This window comes from Fulmarus glacialis, unplaced genomic scaffold, assembly GCF_000690835.1.
Source record: "Fulmarus glacialis isolate BGI_N327 unplaced genomic scaffold, ASM69083v1 scaffold14557, whole genome shotgun sequence".
Lineage (NCBI taxonomy): Eukaryota > Metazoa > Chordata > Aves > Procellariiformes > Procellariidae > Fulmarus > Fulmarus glacialis.
The window spans coordinates 1-12,841 of record NW_009223901.1 but is presented as its reverse complement, the minus strand read 5'-3'; the positions used below and the strand labels follow the sequence as shown (position 1 = coordinate 12,841).

Below are 12,841 nucleotides of genomic sequence, written 5' to 3'. Positions count from 1 at the left end.
AAGTAAATGTAACTACTTAACATAGACTACCCAAAATACTCCATCAAAAGAATTTCAAAAGCTTGTTTTAGAGTAATCAAGTTCTCTTCTTTTGGAAGAAAAAAAAAAAGAAAGATAATTCAAACCTTCATGCAGTATTTAGTAACACAGGAAGGCCACTACACCCCTGTGCCAGTAGGATTCAACTGGCCAGCAATCTATGCCTTGCACTGCTGAGCGTTCTTCTGGTATGTTGCAGCATGAAGGAAGCTGCTGTCCTGAACATCCTCACCTCCCTATGACTGATGCTGAGATCAAAGTGGAAACACACACACACATGATTTTCACACGTGTCTGGTAAAAGGTAAATTACAAAGTAAGAAATTCATTAAATTAGGGGGAGGGGAGAGGAGGAAAGTTGAATCATTGATTTCTGCTTTCATTCCCCCCCTCCCCAGGTTAAAGCACAAGCACTGTAAGAACTTAAATAAGCCACTTAATCATAAAGGGTCAATCACTTACCACACCATTAGCTGTTATGAAATAGTTAATATTCCAGAAATCTGAAAAAAAAACCCCACAAAAAAAACCCACAGGTTTGTCTGTTCTCAGTGCAGACTTTTTTTAGAGGAAAATTAGAGCAATACCTAATATAGAGGTAACTGAACATATAACAACCCATCACTCCAGGGCCAGCAAAGCTTCGTTTTGTAGATCCAGGACAAGATGTTCTGACAGAATTCTACTTTAAACATTCCTCTGATCAGGCTAAGCTTCCTGCTAGGGCATCCTACTGATTTTGCAATGTAATTTCATATCTTTTATGGTGTTAGAACCATAATTTCCCTTTCAGGAATAATCTAAGCAAGCAGATGTCTGTTACAAATACTTAACCCTTGATGCTACCACTGCACCAGTACTAACATGGAAGTTCGCTTTCACACTCCAAACATGGTTTTGAAGTCTGGCCTGACTCCCTATTCTTTAGCTCTAGGAAAAGAATTGGGAACAATCAAAGTATTCTTAATGTTGCCTACTGTACACAATTGCCTAATGGATCAGCAAAGGTAAAGAACAGGCAGCTCAAAGCAGCCAGTAACAGGGATCTGCATTTTGATAATCCAGTTGCTTATAGTCAATGCAGAAAATTGGCCATTACTGTGGGAAGCTGCACGCACTGCAGTATTGCTCCTGCCCCTGGCTGTGAGAAGACTTAGGGCGCTGCTAAAAGCACCAACTAGAAGAAAAAACACTTGCCATGAGTAGGATTAGTTGGCCCCAGAAAGCACCAGTCCTCTCACCTGTACTCCCTCTTCAGTAGCTCCAGTAGGACTAATTTCTTTCCTCTTTTTGTTTTGTTGTTGCAGGCAAAATACTGCTGGAGCCACACTCTTAAAAACAACTTTGCATTTAGTGACACCGATTTTTCAAGCATCTGGTGTCACATGCTTATATACAGGGTCTATGCTCCAATGCATCAGTAGAGATAACACCCTTTGGAATATGCTTCCAAGAAAAATCCTTCCCTCAGTACTTCAGGTGCTGGATTCCCTAGTGTAATTTGATGCCTAAAACAGAGGAAAATCTCTTTCAGCATCCTCCCCTGCTCCAAGTACCTAAAAGTAAGCTTCTTCAATAGACTACAGAGATTTATGTGAGAGGAATTCTTAATTTTTAAAACCTTTACCAAGGTCTAACCAGAGCCACTCGCTCAGCAGAATGGGCTGAAATCTCATTTTACCGTTTCAGTTTAGTCTGTAACAAAAAACAGCAGAGCCTGGCCTAAGTATTCAACCAGGTTTTAACATCTTATTCTGAACTGCAGATTATTGCTTCTAAGCTATAGGGTTCTGTGTGTTACAAATTTTGTCCTATGCCTTAACATCTGTGAAGTTTCCAGGTTCTTTCAGGTGTGTACAATGCTTGGGGCAAAGAAAGAGGCATAACTCATTAAGCAGCTGAGTTACTTTCAACTCGCTGCACAACAGTTCTGTAGTAAGTGTGAAAGTTTTAAGCCTTTTTAAAACTCTCGTGCACAGGAACACAAAACAATGGCCTGTCACAAACTGTGAGAAGGGCAACACTTACACCAGAAGTACTAAAAACACCTAAACCCAACAAGTCAGGAGATACCAGTAAAATGAACTTTATTTTAAAGCTCATTAAAAAGCTTCACAATAACACTAACAGAATTAGCATTTCCTTCATTTTATGTACCCCACATGAAAAATGTATTGTTTAGCAAGAGATGAAACGTAAGCGTTTCTGCATGCTACTAACACATTTCACCATCTTATTATCTGGTAAGTGCTTTGGACTGCAAAAATCAAAAACCTTAGAACAGAAGGATTTCTTCTGGAAAGTCCTTATGAACAGGACAGACACTGGCTTTTTATTGACATACCCAATTAGATGTCCAGACAAAAGAAAACTACCTTGGCATCTACAAATGCCTACGAAGGTTTCGATTACAACCTTTTGAAGGAGCAGTATATTTCGGAGCAAGGGCTTCTTTTCATCTTTAGTGATGCAAATGGTTAAATACTGCACAGAAGCTTAGTATGAACTCACAATTCCACAGGAATCTGAAAGTTACCAAGGCAATTTTCCTTTTAGGATAGTCATGACCAACACTATTACTACTCTTCCTCCCATAACACAACGTATCCCAGACAAGTCTTAAGAAAAAAATATAAATAGTTCCCAAAACAATGCATTCCCACCCCCCCATCACATACGACAGCAAAAATATCTTCTGTCATGGGATGAAATAACTTGCTGCAAGTGCAGTGGTTTAGTCCAAGTCCATGCTAATGGTGTTTTGATCACTCGGATGACATTCGCCATTTTGTTGAGGCATTTCAGAATTTTTTTCATCTTCTCCCATGTCTTCAGTTTTATAATCACTCCGTTCATTTAATGGGTTTTCTTCCTTAGGAGAGTCAACCTTTGGTTTCGGTTGTGTCACAATAGGCTCACAGACATTGTTTACCTCCTAAAGAAAGGGAAAAGATGTGGTCAGAATATATATTAAGGACCCACCAGCTTCACTAGTGTGAAGAGTCCTGTACCCAAAAGACTGTTTGAAACTTGCTTCTGTATTTGTTTCCCAACTCCAAACTGACAAGTAATTATTATACCCTGAAATAAATTAACTGGTTTACTTTCTGAAGTTCTGTGGGCAAAGTTCTTCAACTTAATATTCTGGATTTCACAGGAAGTTTTTTCAAGACTATTTTTGCCTACCAGTAACACTGAAGAACAACATGAGTTTTTAAGATGACTGAAAGACACAAAATGTCAATAAGCTCCACAGAATTGTATACAGTATAGTACAGCTCCTCTGCTTTCTACTGAATCTCCTTCTGTCCATACTTTCTAACTACCCTTTAAGAACACTGGAGCAGTAAGATGAAACTGGGAGAGAGGGAGGGGGACATAGCAGTCTAGCTTTAGCACTAGCCTCTAAAATTAGTTTCTTATGGTACTTACCTGTAGCTTTGCCTTAATTTCACTTGAATGCACAGCCGGATCCTGATCTAAACTCTTCTTAGCCTGAGCACTCACAGCATTATTCATCCACTCTACCACTTCACTAACACACTTCTCTACTTTCATCATTTCCATTTCATCAATATGGATGTATTTCTCATCCTGCCCAAATACAAATGTTTTGTATTAGTTAATAATGTCCAGTTTATAACATCAAGTTATGCCAACAAGACTATCCCAATTATTTACAATTTATAATCTTTACTGATTTTCAAAACAAATAGAAGTTGGCAACAAGCCAGATCTGTTACAGTAAGAGACAAGAAATACAAATATCAAAATAAAGCTTCCTCTGCCCAATGATCAAACAAGAAACCTAGTTCACAGAGGAAATAGAGGCTGCACAAACAGGTCACACAATAAAACATAACATTCTTAATAGGGTTGATAAAAAAAAACATCACCAAGCATCCCCTCCCTCCTAGAGGGCCTACAAGGGCCCAAGGTAGTTTAGACAGTGCGATTCTGCTGTACACAGAAAGGGAAAGGATCAGTTGTCAAACTTGAGGAGCATTCCCTACAATGCCATAGTTACAGAATTAACTGATATCAGGAGAAGGACCTACCCAGCAACACAACCTATGATTTTAACTAAGAATTCTAAATACGGATTCAAGTCTTAAATGTACTATTTTCAATGATGCTAGTTATTTCAAGACTGTGTAATACTACTGAAGGACTTCACATAATAATGACAATTTTGTAATCTATAGCTGTGAGCACTTAATTGTTTCTGATGCAAGTCTCAATCTCAAACTGAATTAGCTTAAGTGTTGTGAGCTGCCCTATTAAAATTCATTAAGTTGAAACCCAAGGTGTAAATTTTCAAAAGGCAGGCATGATTATTAAGAAAGTAATCTTCAAATATCAATGGCAAAAAACCCCAAACACCCATATATAATAAAAAAGCTAGATGTTTTAGTTTATCCTGAGTAGCTTTTACACTATGGCACAATTCTTGTTCCCAAAAGAACTGGAAGAAGAGAACACTTCTAAAAATGTCAGATTAGCTTTTAAAAGGTCAAGAATCTGACCACAGTCTAACCCTCACTCTTTGTAAGAATGTCCTTTTTGGCCTGAAAACATCCAGAAGTATCAAGCAATTGACGATATGACGCACTATGCGAGATTTTTTGAGTACTGGGAAACATTTGCGGTGTTAAATTTGTGACCTATATAACAGTAGATTGCAGCTCATTTGAAAGTGAATTTGAAGCCTCTGCCAGCTGGTAACCCTCAGTGAAACACCATGTGGTAAAAGAAAGGTACTTTGAGGCCACTTACTTTATTCCTGAATTCCCCAGCTATTGTAGCATAATACTGGAGCCTGTGTCCCAGTTCTTCTAACAGCTTTGGACGTTCTTCTGCTTCTTGATAGCGCATTTCAATTGGAGTACCTAATTTCTAGAAAAAGCAATTCCTATGCGTTATGTGATTCATTAACATTGTTTTGTGTGATATTTTGGAAATTCTGTAGTTTGGCAATACTAACAGACCTACCTTTAAATCCTCTAATTTGTCTACATACACCTGCTTAGCTTCATCCTCACCCTCTTCATACAGCCAGCCTTCTGTCTCTGTTAGGAGTGCAGAGAATCCCTGCAGATCCTATGTATCAATATAATTCAACATGTCAAACATCGAAATATGCACAACTGACTGTGTGTGTCTCACACTGAAAAATAAACATTAATTCTTGGCCTCCTACATAAAAATTACATTTTCTACTTTTGCCTAATTAAGTCAGTTAAACCACATCAGCTTCTGAACTGGGAAACACACACACATCTACCACATAGGTAGCATTTATAGCCTTTTCTCCTTGATTAGGCCAATGCTTGGGGTGCAGCTTTAATGTTTTTGGTTATAGATACAGCAACACAGCTTCCCCTTCTAGTCACCAACTTTATTTGGAAACAAAAATTTATTCCATTTGTGACAAAGTTTATTTTCAGGGATATGTACTATTTGATAAACCTGAACGTAATTCTGGATCAGTCCCAGCCATCATTCAAATGAGTTACAGTTTTCAGCTATTTCCAGGATGGCTATGAGGAAGCTTGACCAAGGAATACCAAATAGATATTTGGTATCAGTATTTTCAGGGAAGCTCCTGAAACCATAACCTACCTTTTCACAAACAAACTTTTCATATGGTCCAGACAACTTGTCCCTGAACTCATACACATATTCCTCCACTGCATTCTTGGCCTCATTTCTTTCTTTTTCCAGTTTGTCTTGCATAATCATCTTACCCTGTATAATCACAGAAAATATTTTAATTAAAAATACCCATGTTCAAACAGCATTCTACAAAGCACAGCTCCTGTAAAACACAGTAATCTCCCAGAAGCCTTGGCTCACATAACTGCTGGAATTCTCACTGCTATGCAGTGGACTAACCTGAAGAAATGGGATGCACTTCTCCATATTACAACAGCTTGAACCAATCTATGATGTCATTCCATGGATCAGTGCTCTGATACTATCGCTATAAACAACACTTCAATCTTTCTGATTAACATTTGTCAGTTATGTGTTAAAGTTGGAGCGTATACTAGCTTACTGTAAATTATTTGAGTCCACATTCCAAGGTTACAGTAAAAGATCAGAGGTTGCCTTAAAAAGCAGATGAATGGTTAATAACTGCAATCAAGAAAGCAGTCTACACTATACTCTCACTCACCTCTGTTTCAATATACATATTGAGGAGATCTTTTCCTAACTGCCAAACCAAGTTAGCTTCAATAGGTAGTTCCACATTCTTCACTTTTATCTTGGGTTTTTTAGCTTCTGGAGGCTGATCACCTTTCTTCTCATTTGTCTGAGTTGGAGAGAAGAAAAATAAGATGATTTCCCTGACTTCCTTCTGATGAAGTAGCACTATGATGAAAGAAACATTCACAGGAAGAACACGCAGAGATTTTCTGTGTTCTTTCAGAATCTTCAAAAATGTATGTGTGAGGCACTTTCCCTTCAGGGATTCCACCTCCCATCCTAGTCTGCTTACAGTCTATTTCATGGACAGTAAGTACTGAGCTACAGGAAGGACGTTTCTCAGATATACGGTGTATTTGCAGGTTTTCCAGAAGTGCCCATCTGCAGCTTAGCACTTCACTGGTGATGCTGACAGTGGCAAGATTTTAACTGAAAACATTTTTCATCTTATACAGATGAAAGAGCAAACTACTAGCAATATCATGCAGGCGTATGTTTTTCACATAGATTATTTCCTCTTAGATTTATGAATTCCTGAGCCCAACTTCTCTCAGCAGGCCTAATAAGCCTGGCCTCTAACAGCTGTTAAACGAATTGAAATGTCTGCAAGCCAAACAAATCAGCTGTACAACACTGCATGAAGACAGGGAAGTGCTAGAGCGAGACTTCTTGCGGGAATTCTTTTGCAAACTCTGTACGAAAATCATCACGCGATATATACATTATTTTTCACAATAGAAAAGGTATAAAAATGAAAAAGGTTCTGAGCACCAGGTTCCTTACTTTTTCCTGGAATGTGTTACCATTTTAAAAGTCCCCATTATATAGCATAACATTTTCAACAGAGTTAAAGGGTCACTCACTTTGACATCTGGGATTTTGTTTTCTTCAGAGGGAGGTTCTGATGAAGGGGGAGACTGTGACGTTTGCTGACCATCAGTTTGTACCTGGGACTGTGTTCCAGCCTCACTGTTCTCTTGCTGGATATTTTTCTGAAATGAAAGCCCAGGCACAAAGGATGTAGAAGGCATGTGCACTTGTATTTAATAAGTTATAGGGCACTTCACTTCTGATGCACATACTGTACAAAGTGCCCTACAAAGCATTCTGTGCACATGCAGAAACACACACGCTTTAACTAACGGAGATACAGACTAGGTGCAAGTTGAGAAGGACTTAGTGAAAATGCCACTAATGCCAGGCTTGCAGCATAATACTCGTGTGTGTGTACACATCCTACCACTTTCTCTTACAAAAGGTGGCTTTAATTTATTGAGTCATAGCTTTTAAGCTTTCCCCCCCCTCAGAAAACTGTTAAGACATCAAGTACACCATAACAATGCTGCATTATTCCCCAGTGTTCCCCTCCCCTTCAGTGCTGTAGAAAACAATCCAGCTTCCCCTTCCACAAAAAGTTTCAAAACTTTACTAATACAAAGGATTACACACAAAGCTTTTTACCACAGAGAACATGGATGACTAATAATCCAAACCAAGTTTTCCTATTTGGAACACTGATAACAATGGCAGCTGCAAGCAACCCCACCCTCAAGCAACCCACCTGCTGCTATTTAGCACTTTGCCCAATAATAAATTTTGAAGTCCACACACTTTCAAGACAGCACTAATTTTCTCCTGTTCTTATTAAGACATTATATTTCCTGATAGCTATGCACATCTCAAAATTAACCTCATTTTGCTTCCTTAGAAGAAGGTATTTTCCTTCCAGAGTACGTAACAGCAGAACATGCTTTCATTAAGGACATTCATACACAAGAAAGGTGAACTTACATCACTTGAGTTTTCAGTAGGCCTCTGGTCCTGAGATTCCACTTCAGTCTCAACACCAACATCTTCACTCTCTTCACTTTTAACTGGTTCTACCATGGATGCAGTGGACACACTGAAAATGCCGTGAGTATTGACACGGACTTTCACTTTGACTTTAGACTTCTCTCCATCTTTCTGGGCTGCCACATTCTGGATAACATACCTACCTAAAAACAGAAGAATCAATACTCACACAGTGGAATTAAATAGGTAATTTTACAGAGCCAGGAAAACACCTCCCTCTTTCATAGAGAACACATTTTCTAAATATTTGATGAAGCCTCTGTGCTAATCTTATGGTCCCCAAAATGAAATGAATGCTACAAAACCCAAAATGTATCTGCTTTTCAGCCAACTTTACCTTATGAATCAAAAGGGAGAATGTTTATTTTCATCATCTAGGGTAGGTTCTCCTGCCACTATTAATATAGAGTAAATACAAAAAGCAAAAGCTCACTCCCTTTTACTCTGTGATGCTATAGTGGGATAAAAGAAAACTACACAAAGATTTAGTCTAATGCCAATGTTAAGTGGTATGTCTTTTTAATACAAGTTACTGCCCAACATAGAAACAGTATTTCTAGAATTGTTCTCTTCAGCTTCTAACATCCATGTAAGTCTGCCATTACCTTTTACTCTAGGGCAGAATGTAACTGTTTTGTAACTCCTGTAATACTTGAAACAAGCATTGTGAAACTAAGAAACAGACACATAACTAGTTTAACAGTATATAAAGAATCAGATCTCACTGACTTTAAGAGCAGACATATTTTTCCTGCCTATTACATGGTTCTATCTATTGTACCACCAAAACAGTGACGTGGAGATTACGATGCTTGTGTAGCTGCAAAGTACAAGTTCACTGATTTCATCACAGGCTGGATATACACATGCTCGTACACACCATTCCTTCATCAACAGATCTAAACCACATGCATACAAGCTTTTACCTGCTTACTTTACAGGCTAAAGAACGTAAACCCCCCTCTCTTGTAAATCCAATAATATCGGTGTTGTGACCTGTCCTCCCTTTCAGTAGTCTTATCAGAACTACTGACTCACCCATTAGGACTACTAACAATTCTGTTCTAAGCAAAGAGTTAATCAGCGAGTGAGCTGAAACCAGTCTGATTTTCAGTTCTGTTCTCACCAGTTTGCGGAATAGCAGTTAAATATCTTCTCGTTTGTTAAAGCCATATAAATTGAACACTCACAAATCCCACTATCAGTCTTTATGGCAAGAGTTAAAATGAAAGGAAGTCTGCTGTTTCTGTAACTACAAAATATTGTGCTGGTTTCTAAGACATATGGTATTTGAACTTTGTGATTTGCAGTGGAACAACCACATAATTTGCTTTGAAGTAGAGAAAATAACTGATGTTTTCTGTTAGGATAATAGGTTTTGGTAACTTTGTAGTGCATTAGGTATTAGCTGAAATACTGGTAAATCAGATGGAGATGTTTTTGCCCTATATACTTTCCCACCCATTTTAAGAATATTTATAAAGCTTATCTCTAACACTACAGTTCTGGTGCTATTGTATTTTAAGTGCATTGTTAACTAACAGGACGGCTGTACTGTCAAATACTTAACCAAGATTTGTCATTTCTTCTACCACTCTGAAAAAAAAGTTGAGCTTTAACTGTTGAACTTTCTAACAAAACCAAGCAATTACTTGACAACTAGTAATAGCTTTATCTTAATTTTACACGCAAACATACAACATCTAATTGCATGCTTAGAACTCAAGAGCAGTTATTTAATTGGCCTGTCTTTACCACCACAATCTTTTTCTAACTAACCATATTGTAAACTCCTTGTAAGTGTCAACACTGTCAAATGTTGTAATTTGTCAAAAAGGATGAAAGAGCTGCTTATAAATGTTATCTAGACAATTCAAATCAATACTGTAGTCTTGTAGCTGACACTATTTCAGGCTGTCTTGATTAAAACTTATTCAGCATTATGTCAAACCCAGAAAGTATAGGAAAAGACAACTAGTTACTCAAGATGTGTTTAAAATTTTTATATGCAGGAGATATTTTTCAAGTATTTCTAGCTTGCTTTAGCAAAAAGCAGAAAAGATTTTAAAAGTTAAAAAATTATCTTTTGCAGTGATAGCCCCATTCTAGTCCTGGGCATTCAGCTAGTTTCCCCTCATTTTGTCATTGGACTGAAGCAACTTTAGAAACTAGGAAAATAAAAAATCCAAAGTCACCTATAGAATGGGATAATTGAAAATTGAGTCCTCCAGACACAAAAAACTAAATCTATGTCATATAATCATACTGTAACACAACACAGTTACAGAATTGATTTAAGACCAAACAATGCGAGACAAGACAATTTCCAGGACAATTACTTACCAATTTTTGACTCAGGATATGGGACTCCATTAGGATCAGAATAAAAAGCTTCTAACTCAAATGGACCTTTCCTATAGAACGTAAGAACCTTGGAGAAAGGTGCTGCATGATTTCTGCTGAACACCTCATGAACCCTGTAATTAAGAGAAAAATACCACTTAGCAGAGTATTTGAGCTGAAAGGCTTTGATCTAGGGTCAAAACTTTTCAGAGAAACATCACCATGTTTTGACACATTTACCCTTCTGAACAATTCCAAGAAAGATACTTCACCACTATACTGTAAGGAAAAAAAAAAATACTGTTGTGTACTGTAATGGGAAATTGTCCTGTTCCACTGATTTTGAGTCTCAGAAGCAAATAAGTTTAGATGTAGGTGGCAATTCAGTGACAGACTATCAGCAGACCTTCAAACTCTATTTCTTGCAAAGACATTATTCTGAGCTTGGAATAGCATAATGTAAATCATAATTTGCACCCTTCCTCAGTTAGTCTCAAAAGGCTAATTATAGCCCTGTTAATTCCTTACTCATTTACTTTCCGTGGCTTAGTTGAGAACCCTGACAGCAGATTATTATTCATTACTTGATATGACAGAAAAACAACCAGCTTTATTTTATGTTCTTCCTGTAGGGTCTGTCCGCTATTATGCCACTCTGATTCTAATTTCCAACTGAGTTTTGGGAATCTCTAACTATGGAAGGATCTCATCTAATAACCTAAATGTGAGAAATATGAGCTTCACCTAGAATATGAACCCACAGGATGCTCTCAGAAGCATGTGACAGAACAATTAGGTTCTGCATCTCCACAGAAGACAGACAAAAAAGAAAAGGCTGAATATGAGAAAGGTAGAACTCTAAACTTCCAAAAAGTTAAACTCAGACCTCTTTACATCCTAGACAGCAACTGCGTTTCCCACAGGCATGGCATAAATAGCAGAGAGGTCAGAGTCTTAAGACACTGCAATTGCAAGAAATTTCTCTTACAAAACTCTAAGAGTTAAATCCTTGCTTCTGTTTTCCGCCAGACAAATAGCATCCATGTAAGCTCACAATATTTACATAGTGCATAATGTTCCTACTAAAACAAGAATCCAGACAGGTGTTAGGAACACCTTGAGTAAAAAAAGCTAGAAAGGAAAGTAGGATCAGGATCCAGCAGTTGTTCTAGTTCATTTTGTATTCCAAAACGTGATAACCGGTTAAGGGTAATGCAAGACAAGATATTGGTTAGTAGCTCATTCAATCACGATTTTTTTTAATCTTTATTTTTTAACATATGAGGAGTTATGGTTAAAATTTCAACGCATGCCTTTACACAGTCTCCACTGTCAACCATCTCTGGTACACGGCCTACAGGTTTCCTGCATAAGAATGCCAAGATCCTAATTTAAATGCAATCAAGAACATTATCCTTGAATTATGAAGGCCAAAAGCTTCACAGAACTGTAGTTTGAGCTACCTACCCTTCAGTGTCCTCTGCTTCCGTGTTCCACAACAGAGATATTGGGAACGGTATAGCATCTGTCACAGAGAATTCTCTCACTTTAAAAGCTGGAGAAAGAATTGCACACTAAACAAAAAACAGACATGCATTAAAGTTGGTTAACTGCTCTACTCCACCCGCCCGAGACAGCTAAACATCTTTAAACGAGAAGGAAAAAAAAAAAAAAAAAAAAAAAGAGAAATGTGTTGACTTTACTAAAACAGAGCTAGGCAAATTGCTTGATTTCAATGGAGTATGATAAGAAAACAAATCTCATACAGAAGTGTTTTCACCCTTTGGGTTAGCAGGAGTTTTGGCCTTATTCTTACCACAGCTTGTGAAAAAAGATAACAGTCTAAACGAATACCAGGACTGTAAAGGATGGAAGTGCTGAATGACTTCGTCCTAAAAGAAGTGGTGTTTATCTTGCAGGTCCTGTTTCTTTCCCTGGAGACAACCGACTGTTAGTGATGGAAAGCAATTACTAAGATGGGGTAAAGAAACAAGTCAAAGAAGAAAGGGTGAAATAAGAGAAGTAAAGCAGAAAAGGAAGAAGGCAGAACGAGTGGTTTGCTTGTAAAATATAGTTCACTAGTTGGAAACTGTAAAAATGGCAGGGGGAAGATAGAATAAAAGTCTGTTTCACATTGAGGGAAAACTGAATATCAGAAAATGCAAACTTGCAATGTTTTAGGCTCTCCATAAATACTTCTCATATACTTTGTCGATTAAAAATATCTTTCCTCAGCTTGACAGTGACTTAAGTTTTTCTCATTAAAGATCCCTATATCCTGTTCTTTTCATAGAATCATAGAACCATTTAGATTGGAAAAGACCTTTAAGATAGAGGCCAACCATTAATCTAACACTGCCAAACCACCACCACTAAACCGTGTCCCTAAGCACCA

The 12,841-nt window shown here is 37.7% G+C and overlaps 1 protein-coding gene across 1 annotated transcript; it reads right to left on the bottom strand.

The window, feature by feature from the left end:
• Window positions 1-2,109: 2,109 nt before the first annotated feature.
• LOC104079820 (heat shock protein 105 kDa-like) lies at window positions 2,110-12,020 on the bottom strand (the record flags this gene model as incomplete). Its single annotated transcript, XM_009581980.1, has 10 exons — window positions 2,110-2,974; window positions 3,472-3,633; window positions 4,816-4,935; window positions 5,032-5,139; window positions 5,662-5,787; window positions 6,218-6,355; window positions 7,113-7,241; window positions 8,041-8,246; window positions 10,447-10,580; window positions 11,914-12,020. Coding segments are annotated over 10 exons (1,431 nt in total), but the record flags the coding sequence as incomplete, so codon positions are not given.
• Between the last annotated feature and the right edge of the window lie 821 nt (window positions 12,021-12,841).